General features: G+C 34.5%; 1 protein-coding gene across 1 annotated transcript in view; it reads right to left on the reverse strand.

The window, feature by feature from the left end:
- Window positions 1-23,795, reverse strand: part of LOC111064570 (eIF-2-alpha kinase activator GCN1) — a 113,648-nt gene that overhangs the window by 43,524 nt on the left and 46,329 nt on the right. Inside the window, exons 19-33 of the mRNA XM_039436620.1 lie at window positions 23,185-23,363; window positions 22,735-22,954; window positions 21,663-21,948; window positions 20,708-21,013; window positions 19,444-19,610; window positions 18,732-18,844; window positions 17,788-17,998; window positions 16,903-17,136; window positions 13,173-13,367; window positions 7,963-8,209; window positions 6,554-6,790; window positions 4,911-5,090; window positions 3,473-3,762; window positions 1,972-2,167; window positions 284-684 (exon numbers count right to left, since the gene is read on the reverse strand). Coding sequence (XP_039292554.1) covers window positions 284-684; window positions 1,972-2,167; window positions 3,473-3,762; window positions 4,911-5,090; window positions 6,554-6,790; window positions 7,963-8,209; window positions 13,173-13,367; window positions 16,903-17,136; window positions 17,788-17,998; window positions 18,732-18,844; window positions 19,444-19,610; window positions 20,708-21,013; window positions 21,663-21,948; window positions 22,735-22,954; window positions 23,185-23,363 — 3,462 coding nt within the window. The remainder of the gene's footprint in view (window positions 1-283; window positions 685-1,971; window positions 2,168-3,472; window positions 3,763-4,910; window positions 5,091-6,553; window positions 6,791-7,962; window positions 8,210-13,172; window positions 13,368-16,902; window positions 17,137-17,787; window positions 17,999-18,731; window positions 18,845-19,443; window positions 19,611-20,707; window positions 21,014-21,662; window positions 21,949-22,734; window positions 22,955-23,184; window positions 23,364-23,795) is intronic.

Here is a 23,795-nt window from a genome sequence, read left to right on the forward strand (position 1 = left end):
GATAAAGCATACTTATATTACATTCAAGTCAAGTATTCAGATATTTCTCAAGTGATTAAAAGGCATTATTTCATAATCACCATGCTTTCGTCATTTGTATACTTCACAATAATCAACTTTATAGCAAAATACCTCTGACCAAAAAGCAATAATTACAGTAGCTGGTATTTACAATATCCAATGTAAATTACAGTGTTCATTATTGGAGTAGAAAATATTAAAAACAGCTAAAATATCAATTTAAGGAATCAAAATCTATTTTGTTCAATAATTTACAGCTGACCTTATGCGATTGTTCGGTTCCGAAGTTGTCATCCTCGTTGGCAGTTTCGGTGCTCATTTTGCCCGACACGCCCGATATCCTATACAACAGGTCACCGAGCAGCTGCACTGAGCTGTAGCGAATTCGCCAGTTGTCGTCGAACAGACCCTTCTCCAGTTCGGGCAGCAGCAGCATGATGGCTGAGTCGGCGTACAGGTTGACTATGCGCTGGCCCGCCTTCAGGGCGGTGTCTCGCACGTACTCGTTCTCGTCGGCCAGTGCCTTCAGGATCGGGATGATGATGTGGCCGATGTAGGGCGTGAACTCGGTCGTGAACACCACCGGCATGTAGATGAACATCATTATGTAGCCGTCCTTCACGTGCGGCGCTATGTCTGACCGCTCGGCCGTCGCTATTATCTCTAAACAATTAAAACAAACAATGAACAGGACTGATAACTTGCTGAATCATAAAACTAAAATTCAATTTGGAGCAACGAAAAGGACAAATTGAGTTAGTAAGGCTCTGGAATTCGCCATAAATTCTTCAATGTTTAGTTAAGGTAACGATTTGTTAATTAATTCTTTAACGACAAATTATTAGAGAGTTATTAAAGAGTGTGTAATATGTCTTGAATAGTCTAAATTGGCAATAAATGAAAAAAGTTAGTCTAAAGTAGCTCTAACAGCGCATGGTGTAATCAGATTTTGTCAGTTACTGGCTAACTGAAATTTACGCTACCTCTAACGGAGCTTTTAGTTCCTGGTGAAATCCACTTCAAGTTGGTAATTAATAGGATGTTGTTGAAGAAAACCGTCAATGCGCCCCAAACAAGTAACAACTCAAAATATATTTTAACAGAATCACTGTTGTGAGGTGACGGACTAGTAATTTTTGAAACAATTCATTTAATATGATAATATGTCAATATTTGTTAATATGAGTAAAGCTGGGGATACACAACTGTCATATAGAGTTCCGATTTGATGACGGATGAAAATTGCCTAGAATGGTTCATCCAAATACATGTCCGTCATGGGATCTGTCCTCACCACCCCACAAAAATAGCTGACATGAGTAGGATCGGAACGCTGCATGACAGTAGCTCTGCTTAAACCCTTATATCATTTTTTCAGCATACAGCATGGACCTGCAATGCTCTATAACCGCTGAAAACATATAGACATACCAAATTTTTGAATTAATCATATCATTCACTAACTTATTGACTTGGACTCTATTATGTGTTTAGGTTTTCTATTTTTTTTTTTTTTTTGACGTGATCTCATGCATCTTCTCATGGATCAAGAGAGATATCTATCTATCACGTGTGACCAATCTTAGGGTGCACGCATAGTCAAGAGGGGAGAGTTCTCTATTTAATGGAATCCCCCATAAGGCATTTTGAGGAGGGAAGCCGTGCTACTCTCACGAGCGGCTTTCCTTCTTTTCTAGAGCTTCAAAAAAGGCCGAAAACAACCGAGTTTATGTTTCAAACGGTCAATCGCGCGGGGCTCCAATAACTAGCTCTAAGGGAGAATGAAAACCGCGTGTTAAAGTAGCGCGGCTTCCCTCCTCAAAATGCCTAATGGGGAACTCCATTATATTGAGACTTCTTCCCACTACCTTTTTCCTCTTCACTATGCGCACACCCTTATAGGTTATACTTTCAAGATTTTAAAATTATTGAAGTTGTTGAACAACTTACCAGGCATAAGTTTATGTAGTTTATCGACTCCGAGACCACCGACCACCTCGCTGAGCCCCTGGGCGGCGCCCGACCGGTCGACGGAGCTGGCCTCCGATGTGAGTGTGTGCATCAGCCAGGGCAGCAGGTCCTCGAAGCTCGTCTCTCCCATGCCTCGCACCATGGCGCCCAGGGCACGCGCCGACACGCTACGCACCTGTCCACCACCACAATCAACATTCATTTCATTAACCATCAAGCTACAACTAGAGCATTAGGCAAGTCATAATATATACATTTTAAAAGTACACAAAATTGGATAGAAAATCATACATGATAAAGCATACTTATATTACATTCAAGTTAAGTATTCAGATATTTCTCAAGTGATTAAAAGGCATTATTTCATAATCACCATGCTTTCGTCATTTGTATACTTCACAATAATCAACTTTATAGCAAAATACCTCTGACCAAAAAGCAATAATTACAGTAGCTGGTATTTACTATTGTGAGATTCACTTTAATTTATAATAAAATAATAATTTATTTGCCAAAACAAAAAATACATAATAAAATTGACAGTAATTTTTAAATTGGCAATACATTTGAATCAGTATTTTACAATAGAAAAAAATAACTATTACTTGTTGGCACAGCCAGCAAGGAAACCTGAGTGCCTGCTGCCTGCTGCGAGTTCAAAACGAAAAATCAACTTTTACATTCGTGGAGACAAATAAAAAAAGTTATAGCTGTCAGCATTCAATCTTATTTCAACTGAGTTTTCTGTGCTACAGTTATGGAGTATTTAAAACCTCAAATAAAAAAAGATCACCTTCTAACCGAGGAGCTTTCTATAGAATGTCCCTCGATTTCCAGTTCCTCTTCCAGTTTCCACCAAACCAGTCATCGATACAGGAAAATCATTTTTTGCTGCTAAAATGAGATCAAATACAACGTTCACCTTCAATGAGTACTAAGTTAAAATTCTTTTGAAACTAGGCAAATTTCGGAAACTTTAAGGAATTTCCGTTTCTAATCAATTATATCTTCCTATCGTCACCATTGAAATGTATAATACAAAATCCCTCCAGATGTAATTTTATGATTTATAACGTTATACCAATAATTGGATCTTTCAAATTCAACAAATTTTTCAAGAAAACTTAGGGAGTGATCACATTGAATGTGCAAAAGCACGAGAAACATGCACGAGCCGAAAACAAAACAAAATCTGGAAAGTGCCATTGAACTTGCATGAACGTTGTGACTTTCATGCAGCCGCTTACACTGAACTCGACTACCAAGTGCACGCTTGAATAGTGTGTGTAATCCTATTGCTCTTTCCAGATGTTGTTTCTCATCTGCCAGCTTGGTCATGCGTGGCCAAGCACATAAACGCATCTAATGTAATCATTATGATAAAGAAGATAGATAGCTCACGACGAGATGACCCCGACTGCTATTTGGGAAAAAAACCAGGTGTCATCTGGTGTGCTACCTATTGTCGACTTTCACTGACCTCGGGCACAGGATCGAGCAACGAGGTCTTGAGGCCCGGAATGATGGTGGGCAGATAGGGCGTGAGGTCCTTTTGGTCGGTGAGCGAGTACATGTTGCCGATGATCTGGGCGGCCATCTTCCTGGTCTCGGTGGAGCGGTCCATGAAGGCGCGCTGCACCACTGGCATGATGAGGGCCAGCGACGGCGCGTCTATGAAGTGCACAAACTGAGTGTCCAGCAGCGTCTGCAGACAGGTGGCTGTCTTGTGCGACGGGTCTTGCAGTGCCTCTAGCAGCACTGGCACAATCGCTACAAACACAAACAAACAATAAAGCGACTTTTCAACTGAGAATAAGAATTCAATTCAATTTATTGTCCAATGATAAATATAATATTAAAATATTGCAAATATAATAATTTCAAATCAATTCATTCATTTATTACATTATTTATAAACTAGCAGGTAACCCGTGCTCCGCAAGAGTCTAATTAAATACTTGACAAACTGAAAACTTGACCTACTGGAATCTTGAAGAATTTAAAAGAGGCTTATAACCATCCTCGGTGAAATGAGAATCTATATGCAAAATTTCAAGTTAATCAGTCCAGTAGTTCAGACGTGATGATGCGTCATTCGTAAATTTCCTATCCCGTACGTGTATAAGCGGAATCATTCCTTTTTTATATTATAGATAATATAATTATTTAATTAAATATATATATTTTTTAATTATTTATTTACTTATTAAACAAATAAGTTGCAAAGATGTTACACAATTAGAACAATTTGTTTCCAGTTAGGTTTCTAGAGCAGCAGAACAACTTGATTCAGAATTCAGCTTCATTAATATTATGGTTGCATATATGAAAATTAAAACTATGACTAAATTATTAATTTCTAGTACTGAACTGATTGATGTTTGAATACTGTACTAAAAATTGAATAATCAATGTATTAAAGGTCTGTACAGGTTTGTTGGTCTGTGAATCTTTATTGATGTTCCTAATGGAACAATTGTAAGAAAACTAAAGTGAACTATCATTATAATATTCATGGACCTTTGAATACTTCTTATTGATATTAAGGGTACGAACAGAACGGTCAAGTTGAAGTTAAACATTGAGTTTAGGTTGCGATCGTTAGGTTGCTTCATGTAACACAAACACACTGTGAAGCATGAGAACAAAACAGTTAGGTCACTGTCCAGTTTCAGCACGATCAAATCCAAAATGTTTTCATCATAGCCAGCTGGATTTCATTAGTGACATCGATTGAAACCGACAGTTGAACCGCCACCTACTCGTTCTGTTTGCACCTTTAGTCATTGTAAAGTACACACAATTTTCAATTAAAAATTAGAAAATATCGCTATGAATCGGAAATTAGAATATAGTAATTTATTTCGAACTGTAAATTGTAATTTCAAAATATAGAATGTGAAAATTCAGTAGCTCACCTTGAATTTCGGGATTCCTGATGACTGAGCCGATAAGTTTGAGAGCTTGAGCTCCAGCCTTCTGCACTCTGACGTGTGAGTCGCTTAGTACTTCTATAAGTTTGGGAACAATGCTCGGTAAGCAGGAGGACAGTTGTTTGGGCGCACAATACGCCATTGCTCCTAGCAACTCCACAGAACCTAAACAAATGAGTTGAAAAATTGGAATGGACTATGAAAAACGATGTGTGCAAGTAACATTACTATTGTTTCAATAATTGAGTTCAAAAAAGTTCATTTAAAAGAGTGCTAGAAAGCAGGAATAGGTTAAGCAGCTCTGGATTACTTCATATTTTGTAGAAATGATTCACGTTTAATTCATTATCCAAATATCTACTTGTATCTAAAGTGTCTTCTAGAAGAAAACAATTGAAATTATAAGTTTACAGACAAAGAAATGAAACTATTTAATATTGTTTAATCGTTTCATAGATTGATATATCTTTCCCCTAAATACAAGTTGTGACTTATCTATTTTTATGTATATATATACATTTTTTATTGTTTAATAATTAGGCAGATCGATGGATAAAAATATTATATTACTCCTACTGGCAAACAAATGATTTTCACATCATTTCCACCTCTTATGCCTTAGACAGGCCACTAACGGTAGAATGTTCATCATGCACATACACATGTTTATCATCAGCGAGAGGCTTCTAACATAAAATAAACAATCATTAACAATAAATAGATCAGTGGAAAATGCCAAATTATAATGATAGAAAAATAATTTAACCACAAATAGAGCAGCAAAGAACAAAAAATGCAGATACAGTAACGTAATCTCAAATTATTTTGCTCGAAGCGTCTCACTTTTGTAATCACAGCAGCTGTGATGCCACAGCAATGTAAGACGACTGTGTGTCATGCATGTTCTACCGTTAGTGGCCAACCTACGTTGTTACTTGTTTGTGATAGTAAAAGAGTAATCATACAAGGTTAAGGTACATGTTATTAAAAACTTTGTACTTGTTTAGTTTTGTAGAGGAAATAAATATGAATTGAATTGAAACAACGGATAAAAAAGTGTAATCGATAACAAATTAAAAAAAAACTGATGAAAAAGGATTAAACGTTGTAAGATGATTAAAACAATCGATTGAGAAGAATAAATGTTGACAAATAATTAAAATAACGGATGAAGAAAAGTAAACGTTAAAAAATAATTAAAACAACAGATGGAAAAGAATATAAATGTTTCCTTTCCTTTGTACCTGACCTACTTGACAAGTTCCATGTATATGTTATATATAGAGTAGCCCATAAGTCAGTTGGCGCTTGCAATTTTCAAGGTCAGTTGTAGTTACAAGCCAAACCACTCAGCTTACAGCAATCTTATATCTTGAGGATTTAAAACTAAGAATATTCTTCACTTATTGGTTTAAATTATCTCAAATACATCATTCTAACTACAATAATAATATACATGTATTCCAATTTGATGTGTATCATTTCATTGAATGCATATTGGTCAACTGACTTATGGGCCACTCTGTATTTGTTGATCAATAAAGCTATCCTATTTTATTCTAAATGTTGAAAAATAATTAAAACAAACGATGGAAAATAATGAATGTTGACAAATAATTAAAGCATACCAGTCTTGGTGCGCCAGGAGTCCTCCTCTAGAGCAGCGAGCAGTGAAGGCAGCACCAGTTTGACTCCATGAGCAGACAGCTTGCTCATGACGACCCGTGCGCATGCGTCGGTGGCCACACGCACATACTGGCTGCCATCGCCGAAGCACAGCAACAGGTGAGGCAGCACGTGCACTATGTACGGCTCGAACAGTCGCCCCAACATGTTGCACAGCATTTCAAACGCGAACAGCGCTCCTGAAATTGAGCAACATATTTCAATTTATTTGAGCGGTTCCTAGACGCTCAATATTACTGTACAATATAGAACTGTACTTACTTAAAACATCAGTAATGAGCTGCAGTGTCTATTATGCGTCAATAATCTTGAGCGACTATGTACATCACAAATTGACATACGTTATCTGCACTATCGTTGAAAATTGAATGAATTATTTACAATCAACAAATTTTATTTATTCACAAAAAAGTTGAACATTTATCGTTGAATTAATTATCAATCATTTTGATTTATTCACAAAACTATATGTTTGTTTTAAAAATAATAAGTTTTCAAATTTCATGGACCATTTTAATAAAGAATACTGTAAAGTTCTGATGTGCTACATTAGTGCCCAAAGTGCTCAAAGTGTAAAGCTTCGGTTAGAGTTATAAATATTTGCTTTTAAATAGCAATATACTGACTGGTATTATGTGATAATTTTAAAATTATATATAAGATACAGTGTCCATTGAACTTCATGAAGTAACACGAATTTGACGAACTGCAAACTGGACGTACTGAAGTTGATTCTTAATCTAGTGAGATCTAGATGAAATGAATTTCATCCTTTAAAGCGGTAAAGTTTCAACATATATACACGTCCATTCTTGAAAAAAATGACAAAACTATAATAAAACACAGAATGTTATCTAAAAATATCATACATGTTTCATTATCTATGGTGTCATCTTCAGTGTCAAACTATTTTCTTTCCATTGAAACTTGACTGTAAATTTAAAAGGTGAACTTGAAGTTTCAAGTTGATTATCTCACTCCATAAAAAATCAAAATTCAATCCTAAATGGAAAAACATGAGATAGTAAGAATATTTAAAAAATGAAATTGTTGACATGAAAAAGACTATTGTTGTAACATTGGTGAAAAAAGATTTCAGATAGGCTAATCATATTTAAGAAAAAATATATGGAAAGGAAAAGTTTCAGTGTGAAGTACAACAATGGGAAAGAGTTGAAAAACTCAAGCGACAAACGTTCTAAAATATTTGCTGTCATAGCAACAAATGGCAAACAGTATGTACAAGCATAATAAAATTTGCTTAAACTGTTCAAACATATTGTTTGTCAAACATTTGCTACAATATGCATATTTAATCAATTTTGTTCAAGTAATCTATTAATTGAGTGACCTTCTCGCCGACGATAGTTCTTCTTATCCTGGATGGCATTGGTCAAAGTGCTCATGATATCCAACTGCTTGAGCACCAGAATTCCCATGCCCTTCACAAGGCCTGCCAAGCCATAGGCAGCACCCTTTCGTTCACCAAAGTTCTCAGACTCCAAAAGCTGTCTCAGCAATTTTTGCACAAGCGCTGGAGCGTCTTCTTTCATAGCAGGAACCAGGGGCGGTAAACAATTGGCTACAGCTTCTTGAACCTGGAAGAGAATGGAATTGTCTTAATAATCGAATATTCATGAGTATGTTATATCTGAAAAAATTAAATTACAAAAAACTGATTTTAAACGTATAAGCCTCGCAAAATTACTCAACAAGAGTACAAAAAGAAAGATCTGTTGATTGTAAGAAAAAAGATCTGTTGTTAATAAACTTCAGTAAAGGATAATTTAAAAAAAAATTGGCTTATTTTTACGTATCTTCAAGGGCTACTCGATTCAATATTCATGTTTTTAAAATTATTTAATTAATTGAAAAAAAACGATATATCTCTCGTATGACCACATTTTATTATTTATTTACATACAATCACATACAAGTAAATTAATGTACAAGTAAACATGTAATTACATCACATACAAGTGATCATCGAAGACATGATTCTTCAAGTCTATCTCAATGCATGTTGTAGTGCATTATTGTTGATACGTTAATACTGAAAGTACAATTTAATACCGTCTGTTGCTTGAAGTTTCTGGAGCATCCCAATGTATACCAATTTGTTATTATTCTTTCACTTTCAAAACTTTTAGACAGTATCTTCGACACTACTTATTAGGGAGACAAAATGAAGACTAATTTTGATTTATTTCTCAAATCTGTTTGTAAATCTTAATTCTATTCTTAAAATACATATCTTACTTAGTATAACAGAGCAGAAGAGAATTTGTTGTTTTATTTTTAAATATTGGTGATCTTTATCTTTGATGTAGAACATATAGTTGAATCTCAATTAGGCCTATACTGATTACAAGAGCAACATTTGTATGAAAATAGCATAAGAGAATGGAATTTTCTTTTTTCTTTTTTTCTTGATATTGTAATGTAAAATTATAAAATTCAATTATGTTATTAATATTACGATGTATATTAGTATCTTATGCTATCCAACATTCTAGAGATACACCATCCCTCATCACAAGCTTTGCTTAAAGAGGGATGCAACAATATTATTTAGAATATGATATTTTATGTAAATATTCATTATTTTATAAAGAATTTGTATTTTATGTTTGTAAGTATGAATTGTATATTAATTTTTTGTTGACATTAATAAATTGAATTGAATTGAATAAACAATAATGTTACCTGTTGCGAGGGTGTTGCCAGAGCATCTACAAGTTTTCCGATGATTGGCTTTATCTTCTTGTCATCCCTATCCAAATGCCTGGCGAGGCATCCCATCAGAATAACAACTGATTGTCTAATGGCATCGTAGCTTCCCGAATCTGGTGCTTTGTCCAAGAACTCCTCAAACACGGGCAATAAGCTGTTGACTGTGTCCTGTGAAATAACAATAACATCAACTAATTAATATAAGCTCCAATAAAAATTGAATAAGAAAAGAATCGAGTAAATCCCATTCTGGGTCAATCTGATTGATACAGTAGGCCTATGAATGATTACAGTCGAAACCATTGAATCATTAATTATTGATTGACCCATCAATAAGCCAATATTCTACTTCAGGAAAGACACAAGGCTTCAGCGCTAAACGCACTCAAACAGTTCAAACTAGATTATATGTCAACAGATTATATTCTGAATCTGGTCACCCCCAAAAAGAAACTGATTAATTTAATCTATTTTTAAATTAGAAAACAGTTGGAATGAAGAACTGAAAAGGTCACCACGAAGAACGAACATCTCCAGAAGTCAATACCATACAACATATTAAAGTGCATTATTGTTGATACGTTAATACTGAAAGTACAATTTAATACCGTCTGTTGCTTGAAGTTTCTGGAGCATCCCAATGTATACCAATTTGTTATTATTCTTTCACTTTCAAAACTTTTAGACAGTATCTTCGACACTACTTATTAGGGAGACAAAATGAAGACTAATTTTGATTTATTTCTCAAATCTGTTTGTAAATCTTAATTCTATTCTTAAAATACTATCTTACTTAGTATAACAGAGCAGAAGAGAATTTGTTGTTTTATTTTTAAATATTGGTGATCTTTATCTTTGATGTAGAACATATAGTTGAATCTCAATTAGGCCTATACTGATTACAAGAGCAACATTTGTATGAAAATAGCATAAGAGAATGGAATTTTCTTTTTTCTTTTTTTCTTGATATTGTAATGTAAAATTATAAAATTCAATTATGTTATTAATATTACGATGTATATTAGTATCTTATGCTATCCAACATTATAGAGATACACCATCCCTCATCACAAGCTTTGCTTAAAGAGGGATGCAACAATATTATTTAGAATATGATATTTTATGTAAATATTCATTATTTTATAAAGAATTTGTATTTTATGTTTGTAAGTATGAATTGTATATTAATTTTTTGTTGACATTAATAAATTGAATTGAATTGAATTGAATAAACAATAATGTTACCTGTTGCGAGGGTGTTGCCAGAGCATCTACAAGTTTTCCGATGATTGGCTTTATCTTCTTGTCATCCCTATCCAAATGCCTGGCGAGGCATCCCATCAGAATAACAACTGATTGTCTAATGGCATCGTAGCTTCCCGAATCTGGTGCTTTGTCCAAGAACTCCTCAAACACGGGCAATAAGCTGTTGACTGTGTCCTGTGAAATAACAATAACATCAACTAATTAATATAAGCTCCAATAAAATTGAATAAGAAAAGAATCGAGTAAATCCCATTCTGGGTCAATCTGATTGATACAGTAGGCCTATGAATGATTACAGTCGAAACCATTGAATCATTAATTATTGATTGACCCATCAATAAGCCAATATTCTACTTCAGGAAAGACACAAGGCTTCAGCGCTAAACGCACTCAAACAGTTCAAACTAGATTATATGTCAACAGATTATATTCTGAATCTGGTCACCCCCAAAAACAAACTGATTAATTTAATCTATTTTAAATTAGAAAACAGTTGGAATGAAGAACTGAAAAGGTCACCACGAGGAAGGAACATCTCCAGAAGTCAATACCATACAACATATTAAAGTGCAATCACATCACATCATGGATTTAGGGCCGTTCACACTGTCAAGGCTTAAACTGAATTTAATCAGCTGGTGGCTTAAACTCAAAATGAATCATATTATAACAAACGAGACTTGAAACAGATTTAATCCAATTTAAAATCAAATTTAGTTTAAACTGTCACAGTGCAAACGGCCTTTAAACTTATACATCATTGTACAGCTAATTATTTATTCATTAAACACTGGGATTCCCATGCCCTTCACAAGGCCTGCCAAGCCATAGGCAGCACCCTTTCGTTCACCAAAGTTTTCAGACTCCAAAAGCTGTCTCAGCAATTTTTGCACAAGCGCTGGAGCGTCTTCTTTCATAGCAGGAACCAGGGGCGGTAAACAATTGGCTACAGCTTCTTGAACCTGGAAGAGAATGGAATTGTCTTAATAATCGAATATTCATGAGTTTGTTATATCTGAAAAAATTAAATTACAAAAAACTGATTTTAAACGTATAAGCCTCGCAAAATTACTCAACAAGAGTACAAAAAGAAAGATCTGTTAATTGTAAGAAAAATATCTGTTGTTAATAAACTTCAGTAAAGGATAATTTTAAAAAAAATTGGCTTATTTTTATGTATCTTCAAGGGCTACTCGATTCAATATTAATGTTTTTAAAATTATTTAATTAATTAAAAAAACTGTATATCTCTCGTATGACCACATTTTATTATTTATTTACATACAATCACATACAAGTAAACATGTAATTACATCACATACAAGTGATCATCGAAGACATGATTCTTCAAGTCTATCTCAATGCATGTTGTAGTGCATTATTGTTGATACGTTAATACTGAAAGTACACTTTAATAAACAATAATGTTACCTGTTGCGAGGGTGTTGCCAGAGCATCTACAAGTTTTCCGATGATTGGCTTTATCTTCTTGTCATCCCTATCCAAATGCCTGGCGAGGCATCCCATCAGAATAACAACTGATTGTCTAATGGCATCGTAGCTTCCCGAATCTGGTGCTTTGTCCAAGAACTCCTCAAACACGGGCAATAAGCTGTTGACTGTGTCCTGTGAAATAACAATAACATCAACTAATTAATATAAGCTCCAATAAAAATTGAATAAGAAAAGAATCGAGTAAATCCCATTCTGGGTCAATCTGATTGATACAGTAGGCCTATGAATGATTACAGTTGAAACCATTGAATCATTAATTGACCCACCAATAAGCCAATATTCTACTTCAGGAAAGACACAAGGCTTCAGCGCTAAACGCACTCAAACAGTTCAAACTAGATTATATGTCAACAGATTATATTCTGAATCTGGTCACCCCCAAAAAGAAACTGATTAATTTAATCTATTTTTAAATTAGAAAACAGTTGGAATGAAGAAATGAAAAGGTCACCACGAGGAAGGAACATCTCCAGAAGTCAATACCATACAACATATTAAATTGCAATTTTAAAGTAATAATTGCTAATTATTAAAGTGCAATAGAACATCACATCATGGATTTAGGGCCGTTCACACTGTCAAGGCTTAAACTGAATTTAATCAGCTGGTGGCTTAAACTCAAAATGAATCATATTATAACAAACGAGACTTGAAACAGATTTAATCCAATTTAAAATCAAATTTAGTTTAAACTGTCACAGTGCAAACGGCCTTTAAACTTATACATCATTGTACAGCTAATTATTTATTCATTAAACACTGGGATTTTAATTGAACAGCCGCCCCTAACCATTTAAACGTGAATCTGATTAATTTATATTTACAACTTCCTACTTGGAAGTAGAACTTCATTACTTCCTACTTGGGGAAACTATTCATGATTAATTTTTTTTTTAGATACAATCACATACAAGTAAACATGTAATTACATCACATACAAGTGATCATCGAAGACATGATTCTTCAAGTCTATCTCAATGCATGTTGTAGTGCATTATTGTTGATACGTTAATACTGAAAGTACACTTTAATAAACAATAATGTTACCTGTTGCGAGGGTGTTGCCAGAGCATCTACAAGTTTTCCGATGATTGGCTTTATCTTCTTGTCATCCCTATCCAAATGCCTGGCGAGGCATCCCATCAGAATAACAACTGATTGTCTAATGGCATCGTAGCTTCCCGAATCTGGTGCTTTGTCCAAGAACTCCTCAAACACGGGCAATAAGCTGTTGACTGTGTCCTGTGAAATAACAATAACATCAACTAATTAATATAAGCTCCAATAAAAATTGAATAAGAAAAGAATCGAGTAAATCCCATTCTGGGTCAATCTGATTGATACAGTAGGCCTATGAATGATTACAGTTGAAACCATTGAATCATTAATTGACCCACCAATAAGCCAATATTCTACTTCAGGAAAGACACAAGGCTTCAGCGCTAAACGCACTCAAACAGTTCAAACTAGATTATATGTCAACAGATTATATTCTGAATCTGGTCACCCCCAAAAAGAAACTGATTAATTTAATCTATTTTTAAATTAGAAAACAGTTGGAATGAAGAAATGAAAAGGTCACCACGAGGAAGGAACATCTCCAGAAGTCAATACCATACAACATATTAAATTGCAATTTTAAAGTATAATTGCTAATTATTAAAGTGCAATAGAACATCACATCATGGATTTAGGGCCGTTCACACTGTCAAGGCTTAAACTGAATTTAATCAGCTGGTGGCTTAAACTCAAAAATGAATCATATTATAACAAACGAGACTTGAAACAGATTTAATCCAATTTAAAATCAAATTTAGTTTAAACTGTCATTGTGCAAACGGCCTTTAAACTTATACATCATTGTACAGCTAATTATTTATTCATTAAACACTGGGATTTTAATTGAACAGCCGCCCCTAATCATTTAAACGTGAATCTGATTAATTTATATTTACAACTTCCTACTTGGAAGTAGAACTTCATTACTTCCTACTTGGGAAAACTATTCATGATTAATTTTTTTTTTAGATTACGTCCTAAAGACTCCAGTCATGGAGTATAAGACAAGTCATGTTATTACATAATAATTCTAACACTAAGTAGTTCAACCTAGTTTAGGTTTGAAAGGAATTCTTGTACACTATAAAAAGCTTTATCAACTAAATATTTTTTCATTTGTTTTTTGAAAATCTTCAAATCATCATTACTTTTCAAGATTTGAGGTAGCTTGTTATAAAATTTCCTACCAATATAATCTGGGTTTTTGTTCAAATAACCTTGTTTCAGATCATCAGGGAAAATACCCTGCTCTAGTGAAGTATTAAGGAGATGCAATAAAGGGTCCAGTAATTCATTTTCACATTCTTTTAAAATTTTGCTTGAGACCCCATCCAATCCTACTGTTTTTTTGTTATTCAAATTTTTTATTATTCTTGACAACTCATCTCTTGATAATGGATGAAATTTAAATACCTTTTCAATTGGCTCAGCATTTAATGTAGTTGTATTATAAGTATTAGTGTTCAGTGACTTTTGGAGATTATATGCAACCTGTTGATAATATTTATTGAAAAAGTTACAAATGTCTATACTATCATCCATATAATTTCCATGTTCATCGATTATCCTAGGGACATTAGTAACTGTATCCTTTTGAGCTGCTCTCCTATTTCTATTAATTACCTCCCAAACAGCAGAGTTAAAATTGTACTAGTTGTTAATATTTCAGCTGTTTTCTTACACTTAGCTTTCCTCACTTCTTTTGCATAGTTTTTCTTTAGACATTTGTATTTGACCTCACTCGGAACATCCCTCACTAATTTAAATTCCTCATAAGCTTCCCTACAATATTTCTTTGAGTAAGGATATCTTCAGTTATCCATTCATCTACTTTGTTTATTTACTTTTTACTTTGACTTTTTTATCGGACAGCATACACTAATGTGAAATCTTAGAGTATCATGAATTGCTTATATTTGTAATTTAGGTTACAACTGTTATAAACACTACTCCAATTTTCTTGAAGCAGTTCCTGCTTCAAACAATTTATATTTCCTAGCTCATATTGCTGAATTTCTTTCACAAAAGTTTTTTTCTGCTTGGATTCTGGCCCTGCAACTTAACATCTAAAATTTGATAGTTATGATCTGATAGATCTGAGCTACCTAACCTGACATTACAACCTTCTATATTTGTGAGGATATTATCAATAATTGTCTGTGAAGTTCGAGTTACTCTTGTATATTCGTGGACCTTAATTTCTAATTATTCATATTAATAATATCTCTAATATCCTCTGTCATTTTATCCTGTCTGGCAAAATCGGTATTGAAATCTCCTACTACTATAACATTTGTGAAACGAGCGGTTGTAATTTCCAAAAGTGTATGGAGCAGCTCACAAAATTTTGCCAGTCTCCATTTGGTGACCTATAGATACCTAACACTACTACCTCAAATCGATCATCAATTTTTAACCTTAGTCCCGTCACCTCTAAATCCATCTCAACAGAAAATCTCTTAACAAAATCCAGTTCATAAGTTTGGGTATGTTTAGCATTGCTAGTGAATATACAAACACCACCACTTCTATGAGCTATTCTACAAAATTCTGATCTCAGTGAATAGCCTGGAATCCTAACTTGATTTATTTCCTTTATTTTTAAGCCATGCTCTGTGAAAATAACAATGTCAGGATCCTCCTGTTTAAGAAATACTTCTAATCTGTCAATTTTGTTGCGAAGATACTGAATATTTTGATGATAAATACTAAAAACCTTACCATCTTGTGCTACTCTATCTCTAGCATTTGTAGCTATATCCCTTTCACTGTTTTCAGCCAATTTACTAAAAAATCGTTATTTGTTTTTTTGACTGTTTTTAAACCAGAGGATTGCAAACGGCTTTCAATCAGCTCTGCCAATCTATTACAAAAGATTACTTTGCCAGATCGATTTAGATGCAACCCATGATTAGTGAAGTTATGTCTTTTCAGCCTTTCATTTAGAAAACAAATCCCCAGTTGTTTAGAATTCTTATTTTTTAGGCTGTTGATTGTATTATGGATTGATTTGTTTGTCGAATTGATTGCTTCATTTAATTCTGGCCTATCAAACCTATTAGGAATAGTACTATTATTAAGTTTGTTTTTTTGCTGAGTGGCACAATTTCCTTGATTTTTTCTGTTACTTGAGGAAGATGATTCAAGTTAGGTTCATTTATATTATTTGAGCCACCCAGTACAATTAGATAGTCATTTTCATCAAAGTCTTTAGTTTGTTCCCTAGCTGACTCTACAACTGCTTTAATTGATGCACTTGGCTTGAAAAAAACATTGGACATCAAATTTATTTTTTAATCTTTTATCAAGGAGATCACTGCAATCACGTCCATGACTGGACGTCAGTAGCAGAACTCTCCCTTTCCTATCTTTATTTCACTACACATTAATGAATCACACATTAATGAATACACTCCTAACTATTGATTGTGAATGGAAAACGTGTTCATCTTTCTATATACTATATTATTTTCTTTGATACTGTATTTGTAATTGATTATACTGATGCAGAACTGTTAAATAATTATTTATCTCTTTAAGTTTGATTTAATTTTATTGTCAATTTTTGTAAATGTTACCATAGGCTCGCCTTGTAACAGTTATCAATAAATATATATTTATATCTATCTATCTATGTAGATCGACAGCGGCCACAGCGGCGGCGAGTTATATGCTGTAAAGAAGTTATAACCTCATAAATATTGTTGTGAATGATTACCTTTCCATGTAGATCGACAGCGGCCAGGGCGGCGGCGAGCATATTGGTGCGCACCTGGGCGCTGCGGTCGCCGAGGCCGGTGGTGACAAAGAAGGTGGTGAGGTGGGAGACGGCGTGGGGGGTGAGCAGGGGCGCCAACTCCTTGAGGGCCAGCGCCACGCCGCTGCGGGGCTCCCACGTGTCCACGGGCTGTTCCACCACGCGGCCCAGGCTGTCCAGGCGCGGAGGCACCATCTGCACCAAACAAATAATTTCAAATTAGTAAAGCAACGTGAAAGAATTGATACCACTATTACCTCATTATATACAGAGTGTATAGATTTCACATGATAGATACCATCGATTCTACATGAAATTTGCAATAAAAATGCCCAGTCAAATTTTCTTATATCGACCTTAGTTTTCGAGATGGATCGATTTTTCAATATTTTTTAAAAACGTCAATAAACATAATTCCTTGATTCCTCCTTCTACATCCATGCCCAGTTTACTGGATAGATGGCGTCAGGTGTCAAAGAAAGCAAGATGACAGGTCAAAGTATAACAGAAAACTATCAATCAAAATCTAATTCTGAGGATAGGGTTAGAAAGAGAAAGAAAATTCCAATAAGATTGATATGATTTGTTCCTTCGTTTGACGTTTTTGAACTTTTGAGCGTTCAAAATGTTTGAAATTTGGCTTCAAACTCGACGAATGTATATTTTTCAACTTTGAGGGCCAGTTGCACGTACGTCGGTTAAATATGAAGACTAATGCCGATTAACAAATATCCGTTAGTTTTACTGATTTATTTCAAAGCTAAATAACAAATTTAAAAAAATGCAACATTCATGATCAAGAAATTTCACGAAAATTCACATTTTGAGAATGAAGAAACATCATACCGCTAGTTTTTCCTTGTAAGTTTTGAGCAGTAGCTCGAGTGTGGCTTCGGTGATTTCGGGCCTGAGCTGACCGAGAAGGTCGGCCAATGCAAGGGCACCCGCCTCCTGGATGCAGCCAACGGGATGCACGATGTCTCCCAGCAGGTTCTCGCACAGGCCAGGCAGCTTGCAGTCCAGCCTCGCCTCGTCCCATACTTTCCGGCCCAGCTCCCTACCAAACCATCAATAACTATACACTCATATTCCCATTGAATATATGCACGTCAGTTAAAAGAGTATACGGTAATGTTAGAGATTTCTAATTCTAAATGGAATTTTGAATTCGACTAGTCGTTTATACATTCAAGTTAATGTCCTACTCAGTCACGAGCTGTTTACTTATTCTCTAGTATTATATCCAGACTTCACGAAATGAAACCTCTAAATTATAAATATATTCAATAATATACATTATCTAGACTATCTATTCTGAATTAGGAAATGAGGGTTTAAAGAAGTTTTGGGAGAATTCCTGTTGTTTTTACCTAAATTGTATGTATAATCTACGAATAAAATAAATTAAATTAAATTGAGTTTGATTAGTAAATTGTTGGATGAGAATAATTTTTATCTATAAGCGTAGTGAAATTTACGTTTTCAAGTGAACATCTCATTAACATTGATTTGCTATCCTGTCAAAAGACAAAGCAGATAGTCTACCGTTTACCAACCAAATTGCCAGGTATTTGTAGGCTATGGAGAAATTATCTACTAGATAAGACGGTAGAAAAGGAAAAGTGACAAGTACACACTTCTACGACTTTAAAACACGAATCTCACTATAGGTAGTAATATTAATATTGATGTGATGATATTAGAATAAACAGGAAGGAATTCTGTCATCAAGAGGAAAGTTGAATTCAATTTGAAAAAATTATTGGATTAATTCAGTTTGAAACACTTACCTGTTTTCTTCACAAACTTCAAATCTGGCCACCCATAACCGACGAGTTAGCCTCAGGAACAATTCCGGATCTTCCTTTTTGGAAGGGAATGCATTTACCATAATTTGAAGGCCCTGAAAAATAAATTCACCGATTGTGTTATTTGATTGATTTCTGGAACAATTTGATGCAAAACTATTTGACTTCCAAACAGGTAGACAAAAATGAACAAAAACAGATAACAAAACCGTTTTAATATGTGGTCTTTCACACAAATTTTAATTTAATAGTTTGTCCTCCAAAACTACACATACACTCAGAATTTGTTATTTTTTCTTAGAAGCTTTCACAGATTGTTTACACCAAATTTCAAGTTTCTAGGTCTAGCAGTTTGTTTCCAGTATGTAAGTCACGCAGGCCAAGCATAATCATACAGTGGATATAATACGTTGTAGAACTGACTGCTAGCGTGCATTATAGTCAAAAGGAAGGAGAAAATCCTAAAAAAGGAAGGAAGACAAATTATTAATAATACATAAAATAAAAATACTGTATTTTATATTAGCGTAAAAATTTGTTTCATCCATAACTATATCTACTTTGTACCTGTATTTCTTATTGAATCTTGCACTTAATTTATGTTATAAGGATTTTAATAGCAATATTTAAATACAATTGGAAACTTGGAAAATAAGATACTGGTAGTGCTTTATTTCAATAAATATTCACATACCCTCAAAGCTGCGTCACGAACAACATGCGAAGGGTTCTGTAGGGCAGACAGCAGACTGTCGATTTCATCCCTGGATGTTTTGCCGCAGCCCTTCTTACCCGAAGCACAGCCGGCTACATCGAGGAGGGTGGCACTGGCTTGCTGCTGTATTCTGCCACTCGTCTTGCCTACAAATAAATATATTTCATTGCTCAAGCAAATACTCATACTAACGAGTTGACAAAGCCTTGACGAGCCTAAAGAAGCCATGGCATTAAGAGACTAGCATGTGTAACCCCTGCCCCGGAATGAGTAAAAATTACAAATTACATTGATAATCATAATTGAAGATGAAAATTAGTTGACAAATCACTGGGCGAATTGATGATTTCATAAGACTTTTATCTTATGTAGGCTATGTCTGGTAGATGAGAATAAATTCGTTCAAATCACTAACATTAAAATGAATCTTATTAATAGAGAAAGGAATTGTCTTATACAGGATAGGAAATACAGGATTGACGCAAAATCACTCATAAACTAATGAATTGATTAATTTCATATTTTACATTATGATTCTCCGATGATGGTTATAGACCTATTTTCATTCTTATTAATCAATTTCGATCTAAAAATTTAAACAAATGTATTAATTTTGTGATTGGCAACGATAAAAGCCCAAACAGAGCTTTTTTCATGTGATTGCGAGGCGTTATCGGTAGCATGCGCGACTCATTAATCAACGGTTGCGGGTTCGAGACCAATTAAACTCTTTCTTTTTGCTGAGAATTTTCAACTCTGATTAAGATTATCCACGTGATTTTGACAAAATAGTAAATAATTATTCTATGTTTCCAGGACACAAGAAGATTGCATTTTAAAACACAAATTCAAAGCACATTCCCCAGTTCAAAGCACGGATTAACTGCTTGTTGATTAATAAAAAGGAGAATAGGCCTACAACCATTCTCGGTAGATTAAGACAAATCAACAAAATTTTAAGTTTATCAGTTTGGTAGTTCAGATGTCGTGCATTTATAGACTGATGACTGACTAAACTCAGTTAATGACTGACCCATTGGGTCGATTGAATAAAAACTAGAATCTAGTGATTAGCAACTAGCATGGCCACCTCTAGAGGTGGTATTAGAGGTGGCTATGCAACTAGTCATTGGTTCTAGCTGTACAAATAAGATTATACAGCTGACTCGAATCCTAGGAATTGATTGAAAATTACTGAGAACTAGCGATTCCTTGCTTTTATTCAAATGCCCTAATGACTTACTGATGATATCGACGAGCAAATCGAACATCTGCCGCCTTGGCAAGTGCTGCGGATCGGTGAGATCGGGCGTGGCGTTGGACTGACGCATGCCTGCATGCTCGCTGAGCAGCTGCAGACCGATGTGCAGCAGGAAGTCGTCCGACTGCATGCAGCTGGCCTTCTGCAGAGTAGACTGCAGCAGCGGGAAGCAGTAGCAGAAGGCGGGTGCCGACAGCCGACTGCTTCCCCCACCTTCCGCCCCGCCACCCTTGTCTTTGGTGCACGTCTCTTGGTGCAGCGATGACATTGTGCGTAGAAGGGCCTTGTCTACGAACACATTTGAAAAAGTTGTTCATTATTATTTGTATTAAATGATACTAGTTGTTGAAGAACTCGCTCATGAACTGTTGTATTGTAATCTTTGAAATCCGTAACTTTTGATTATATAGAGTTTGTGAAAATTATGGAAGCAGCTATTTCGTCACAAGGATAATTTGACAGTAGGTTTCATCGGGGATTAATTCGAAATTAAAAACTACTCTACTGTCCAGATTTTTGTCCGCTATTGAATCCAACTTCATTTTTTTGAATGAGATGATGGTGATGTGATACATGATTCCGATACCGAAATCCAAGAGAAAGTGGATTGCGAAAACCGCACATTAATATCTCAAACACTTTCAAAGATGTTCACATTTAAGGATACTAATAAATTATACAAAAATTGAAAATAAATAGAAACATTGAAAATTTAAAAAACTCAACCAATTTTACTTCTTCAAGTGTTATTGAACACTAATAGTAGCATATTGAGTAAAGATACATACATAGTAAAGAACTGCTACTCACATAAATATATTTTATTTGTTCACTTTGAACAAAAAATATGATCTGCAGTATTTTTAATGTAGGCTACTCATTTATCCCATTTGTGTATGATGTATTAGTATTTTTGAATGTGAATGTTTTAACATACCGAGCGGTTCATCCTGCCAGGCTGCGTCGAGGTCGCACTTGGGCTTGAGCAGACGCAGCGTGACTTGCGCGACCAGGGCGGGCAGGTGGAGGGGAGCAGAGTGCAGAGGGAAGGCACACCGGTGCAATGCGACGTACAGCTGTGACACGGAGGGCGCCGACAGCGGCGACTGCAGTGCACTCAGAACGCATGGAATCAGCTGCTTGAAGCGCAGTGACAAATCAACAGCGGCGCCGTCCGTTGCAGCCAACAACATTGACACACTGCGGGCTACGTCTGAATTCAGCTGCAACAACAATAACGCATTTTCATGTGAAAATTACTTTAATAATTATAATTTTATTTTTAAATTTTTGGGGAAATTTTTATAAAAAAAATCGTGAGAGAAACAGTTGTGTACATGATTTGTGCCTGTATCATAAATGAAATGAAATAAGCTTATTATATTGCAAGCCTGAGAGCTCCACTTAGTGGGGGAATCGATTTGTAACGTTGAGAAAAATCTAAATTTGGCAAAAATTACTAATGATTTGGTTTTTGATAAGGTTCGATTTTTCTTTCCCAGTTGTCAGCATTTTAGAATTTGAGTTGATAAATGGGAAAATGGTTTACTTGAAATTAAACATTTTGAGAATGTTCTCAAACCTTAGTACGGGTTCTTTGTCCTTGGAAAAAGTATCAATTTCCTTTTAAAGAATCAAAAATCATATTAAAATAGATCAACGTTTACAATTATTGGAATAAAGCATATTGTATGGGCTAGAATATAATTTCTAATTTCTCAATACAATATATTAAAAATAAGACTGTGTAAATTAATTATAACTGATTATTTGGATCTAAAAAATTACTTCTTTGCTTCTTCATATGTTGCAGTAAAATGGAACTGGAAATTAACTTGAAAATGAATGAATAGGTAAACAACAACACATTTTCAGTGTGTGGGATGGATTGTGGTGGATTATTATTTGGGGTCACATTCAATTACATAAATCAAGAATATCATTACAATTTGAATTTCAATCAAATTCATTCATCACAGAAAGTCTCTTCCTACTGTAATAAAAATTACCTCTGTTAGTCTCTTCCGTATGGCAGCCTCCTTCTCCATCTGAATCCTGAGTGCTTCCTTTTGCTTTGGTGTGAGTTCTGGATCTTTGATCTTTCCTTGCCGTCTTTTCTTCTCCTCCAATTCTCGTCGCAGCGCCATTTCTTCTTGTTGCTCCTTATACGAGTACACTTTGCTTTCACGTTTAACGTTTTTCGAATTTTGTAAATTCTCATTTTCTTTCCTGTAAAAAAGTTCGTTACCAGTTAGTTGTTAATTAGCATGATTATTTACTCTAAAAATATATTATTTTTTATATTTGTGAAATGAAACGATTTTAAATACAGTTTTGAAGTAATCAACAGTAATCCACAATATAAATCATTAAGTTTCGAAGTGGAATTATTGATTATTCAAGATCGCACAAGATTTAAAGAAAGTAATAATAATAAAACATCAAGATTGCTTACTTACCCGGGCAACACTGATTTGTCGTATAGAACTCCTGCTGGTGTCAAAAAAGTAAAATATTCGTCCTTTGTTACTCGAAGTAGACTATTATCACTTAGAAGATTTGAAGCTCGCTCAACTACAGGATTTAGAATTTCTGAAGAATTGTGATGTATAATACAACTTAGTGCTCCTTGATAACTCTGTGAATAGAAATATTCAAGTATTTAGTGCAAATAAACTATTATTGCAAATAAGAAAAAGAAACTAATCAATGTATCAATATAAACAGTTTATTAATATAAATATTACGTCTTGGAGACTCCAGTTATGGAATATAAGAGAAATCAGATAGGTGAAAAATTCTATAGACTACAATACAGAGCTTTACTAACTAAATACTTTTTCAAATCTGTTTTGCAATTTTTCATATCGTGAATACTTTTTAGAAAACCAGGTAGCTTGTTATGAAATTTCCTCCAAATATAATCAGGTTCAAAGTTATAAACGTTAAAATTATAGTTAAAAAACTAATTTGTTAGAATCAGCAACTAAATGAATACACATTTGAAAATTCTAATGGTTCTGTAGAATACCAGAAAATTACATTGGAATTGACAATACATTATAGGTAT

The sequence above is a fragment of the Nilaparvata lugens genome, chromosome 10, assembly GCF_014356525.2.
Source record: "Nilaparvata lugens isolate BPH chromosome 10, ASM1435652v1, whole genome shotgun sequence".
Classification (NCBI taxonomy): domain Eukaryota; kingdom Metazoa; phylum Arthropoda; class Insecta; order Hemiptera; family Delphacidae; genus Nilaparvata; species Nilaparvata lugens.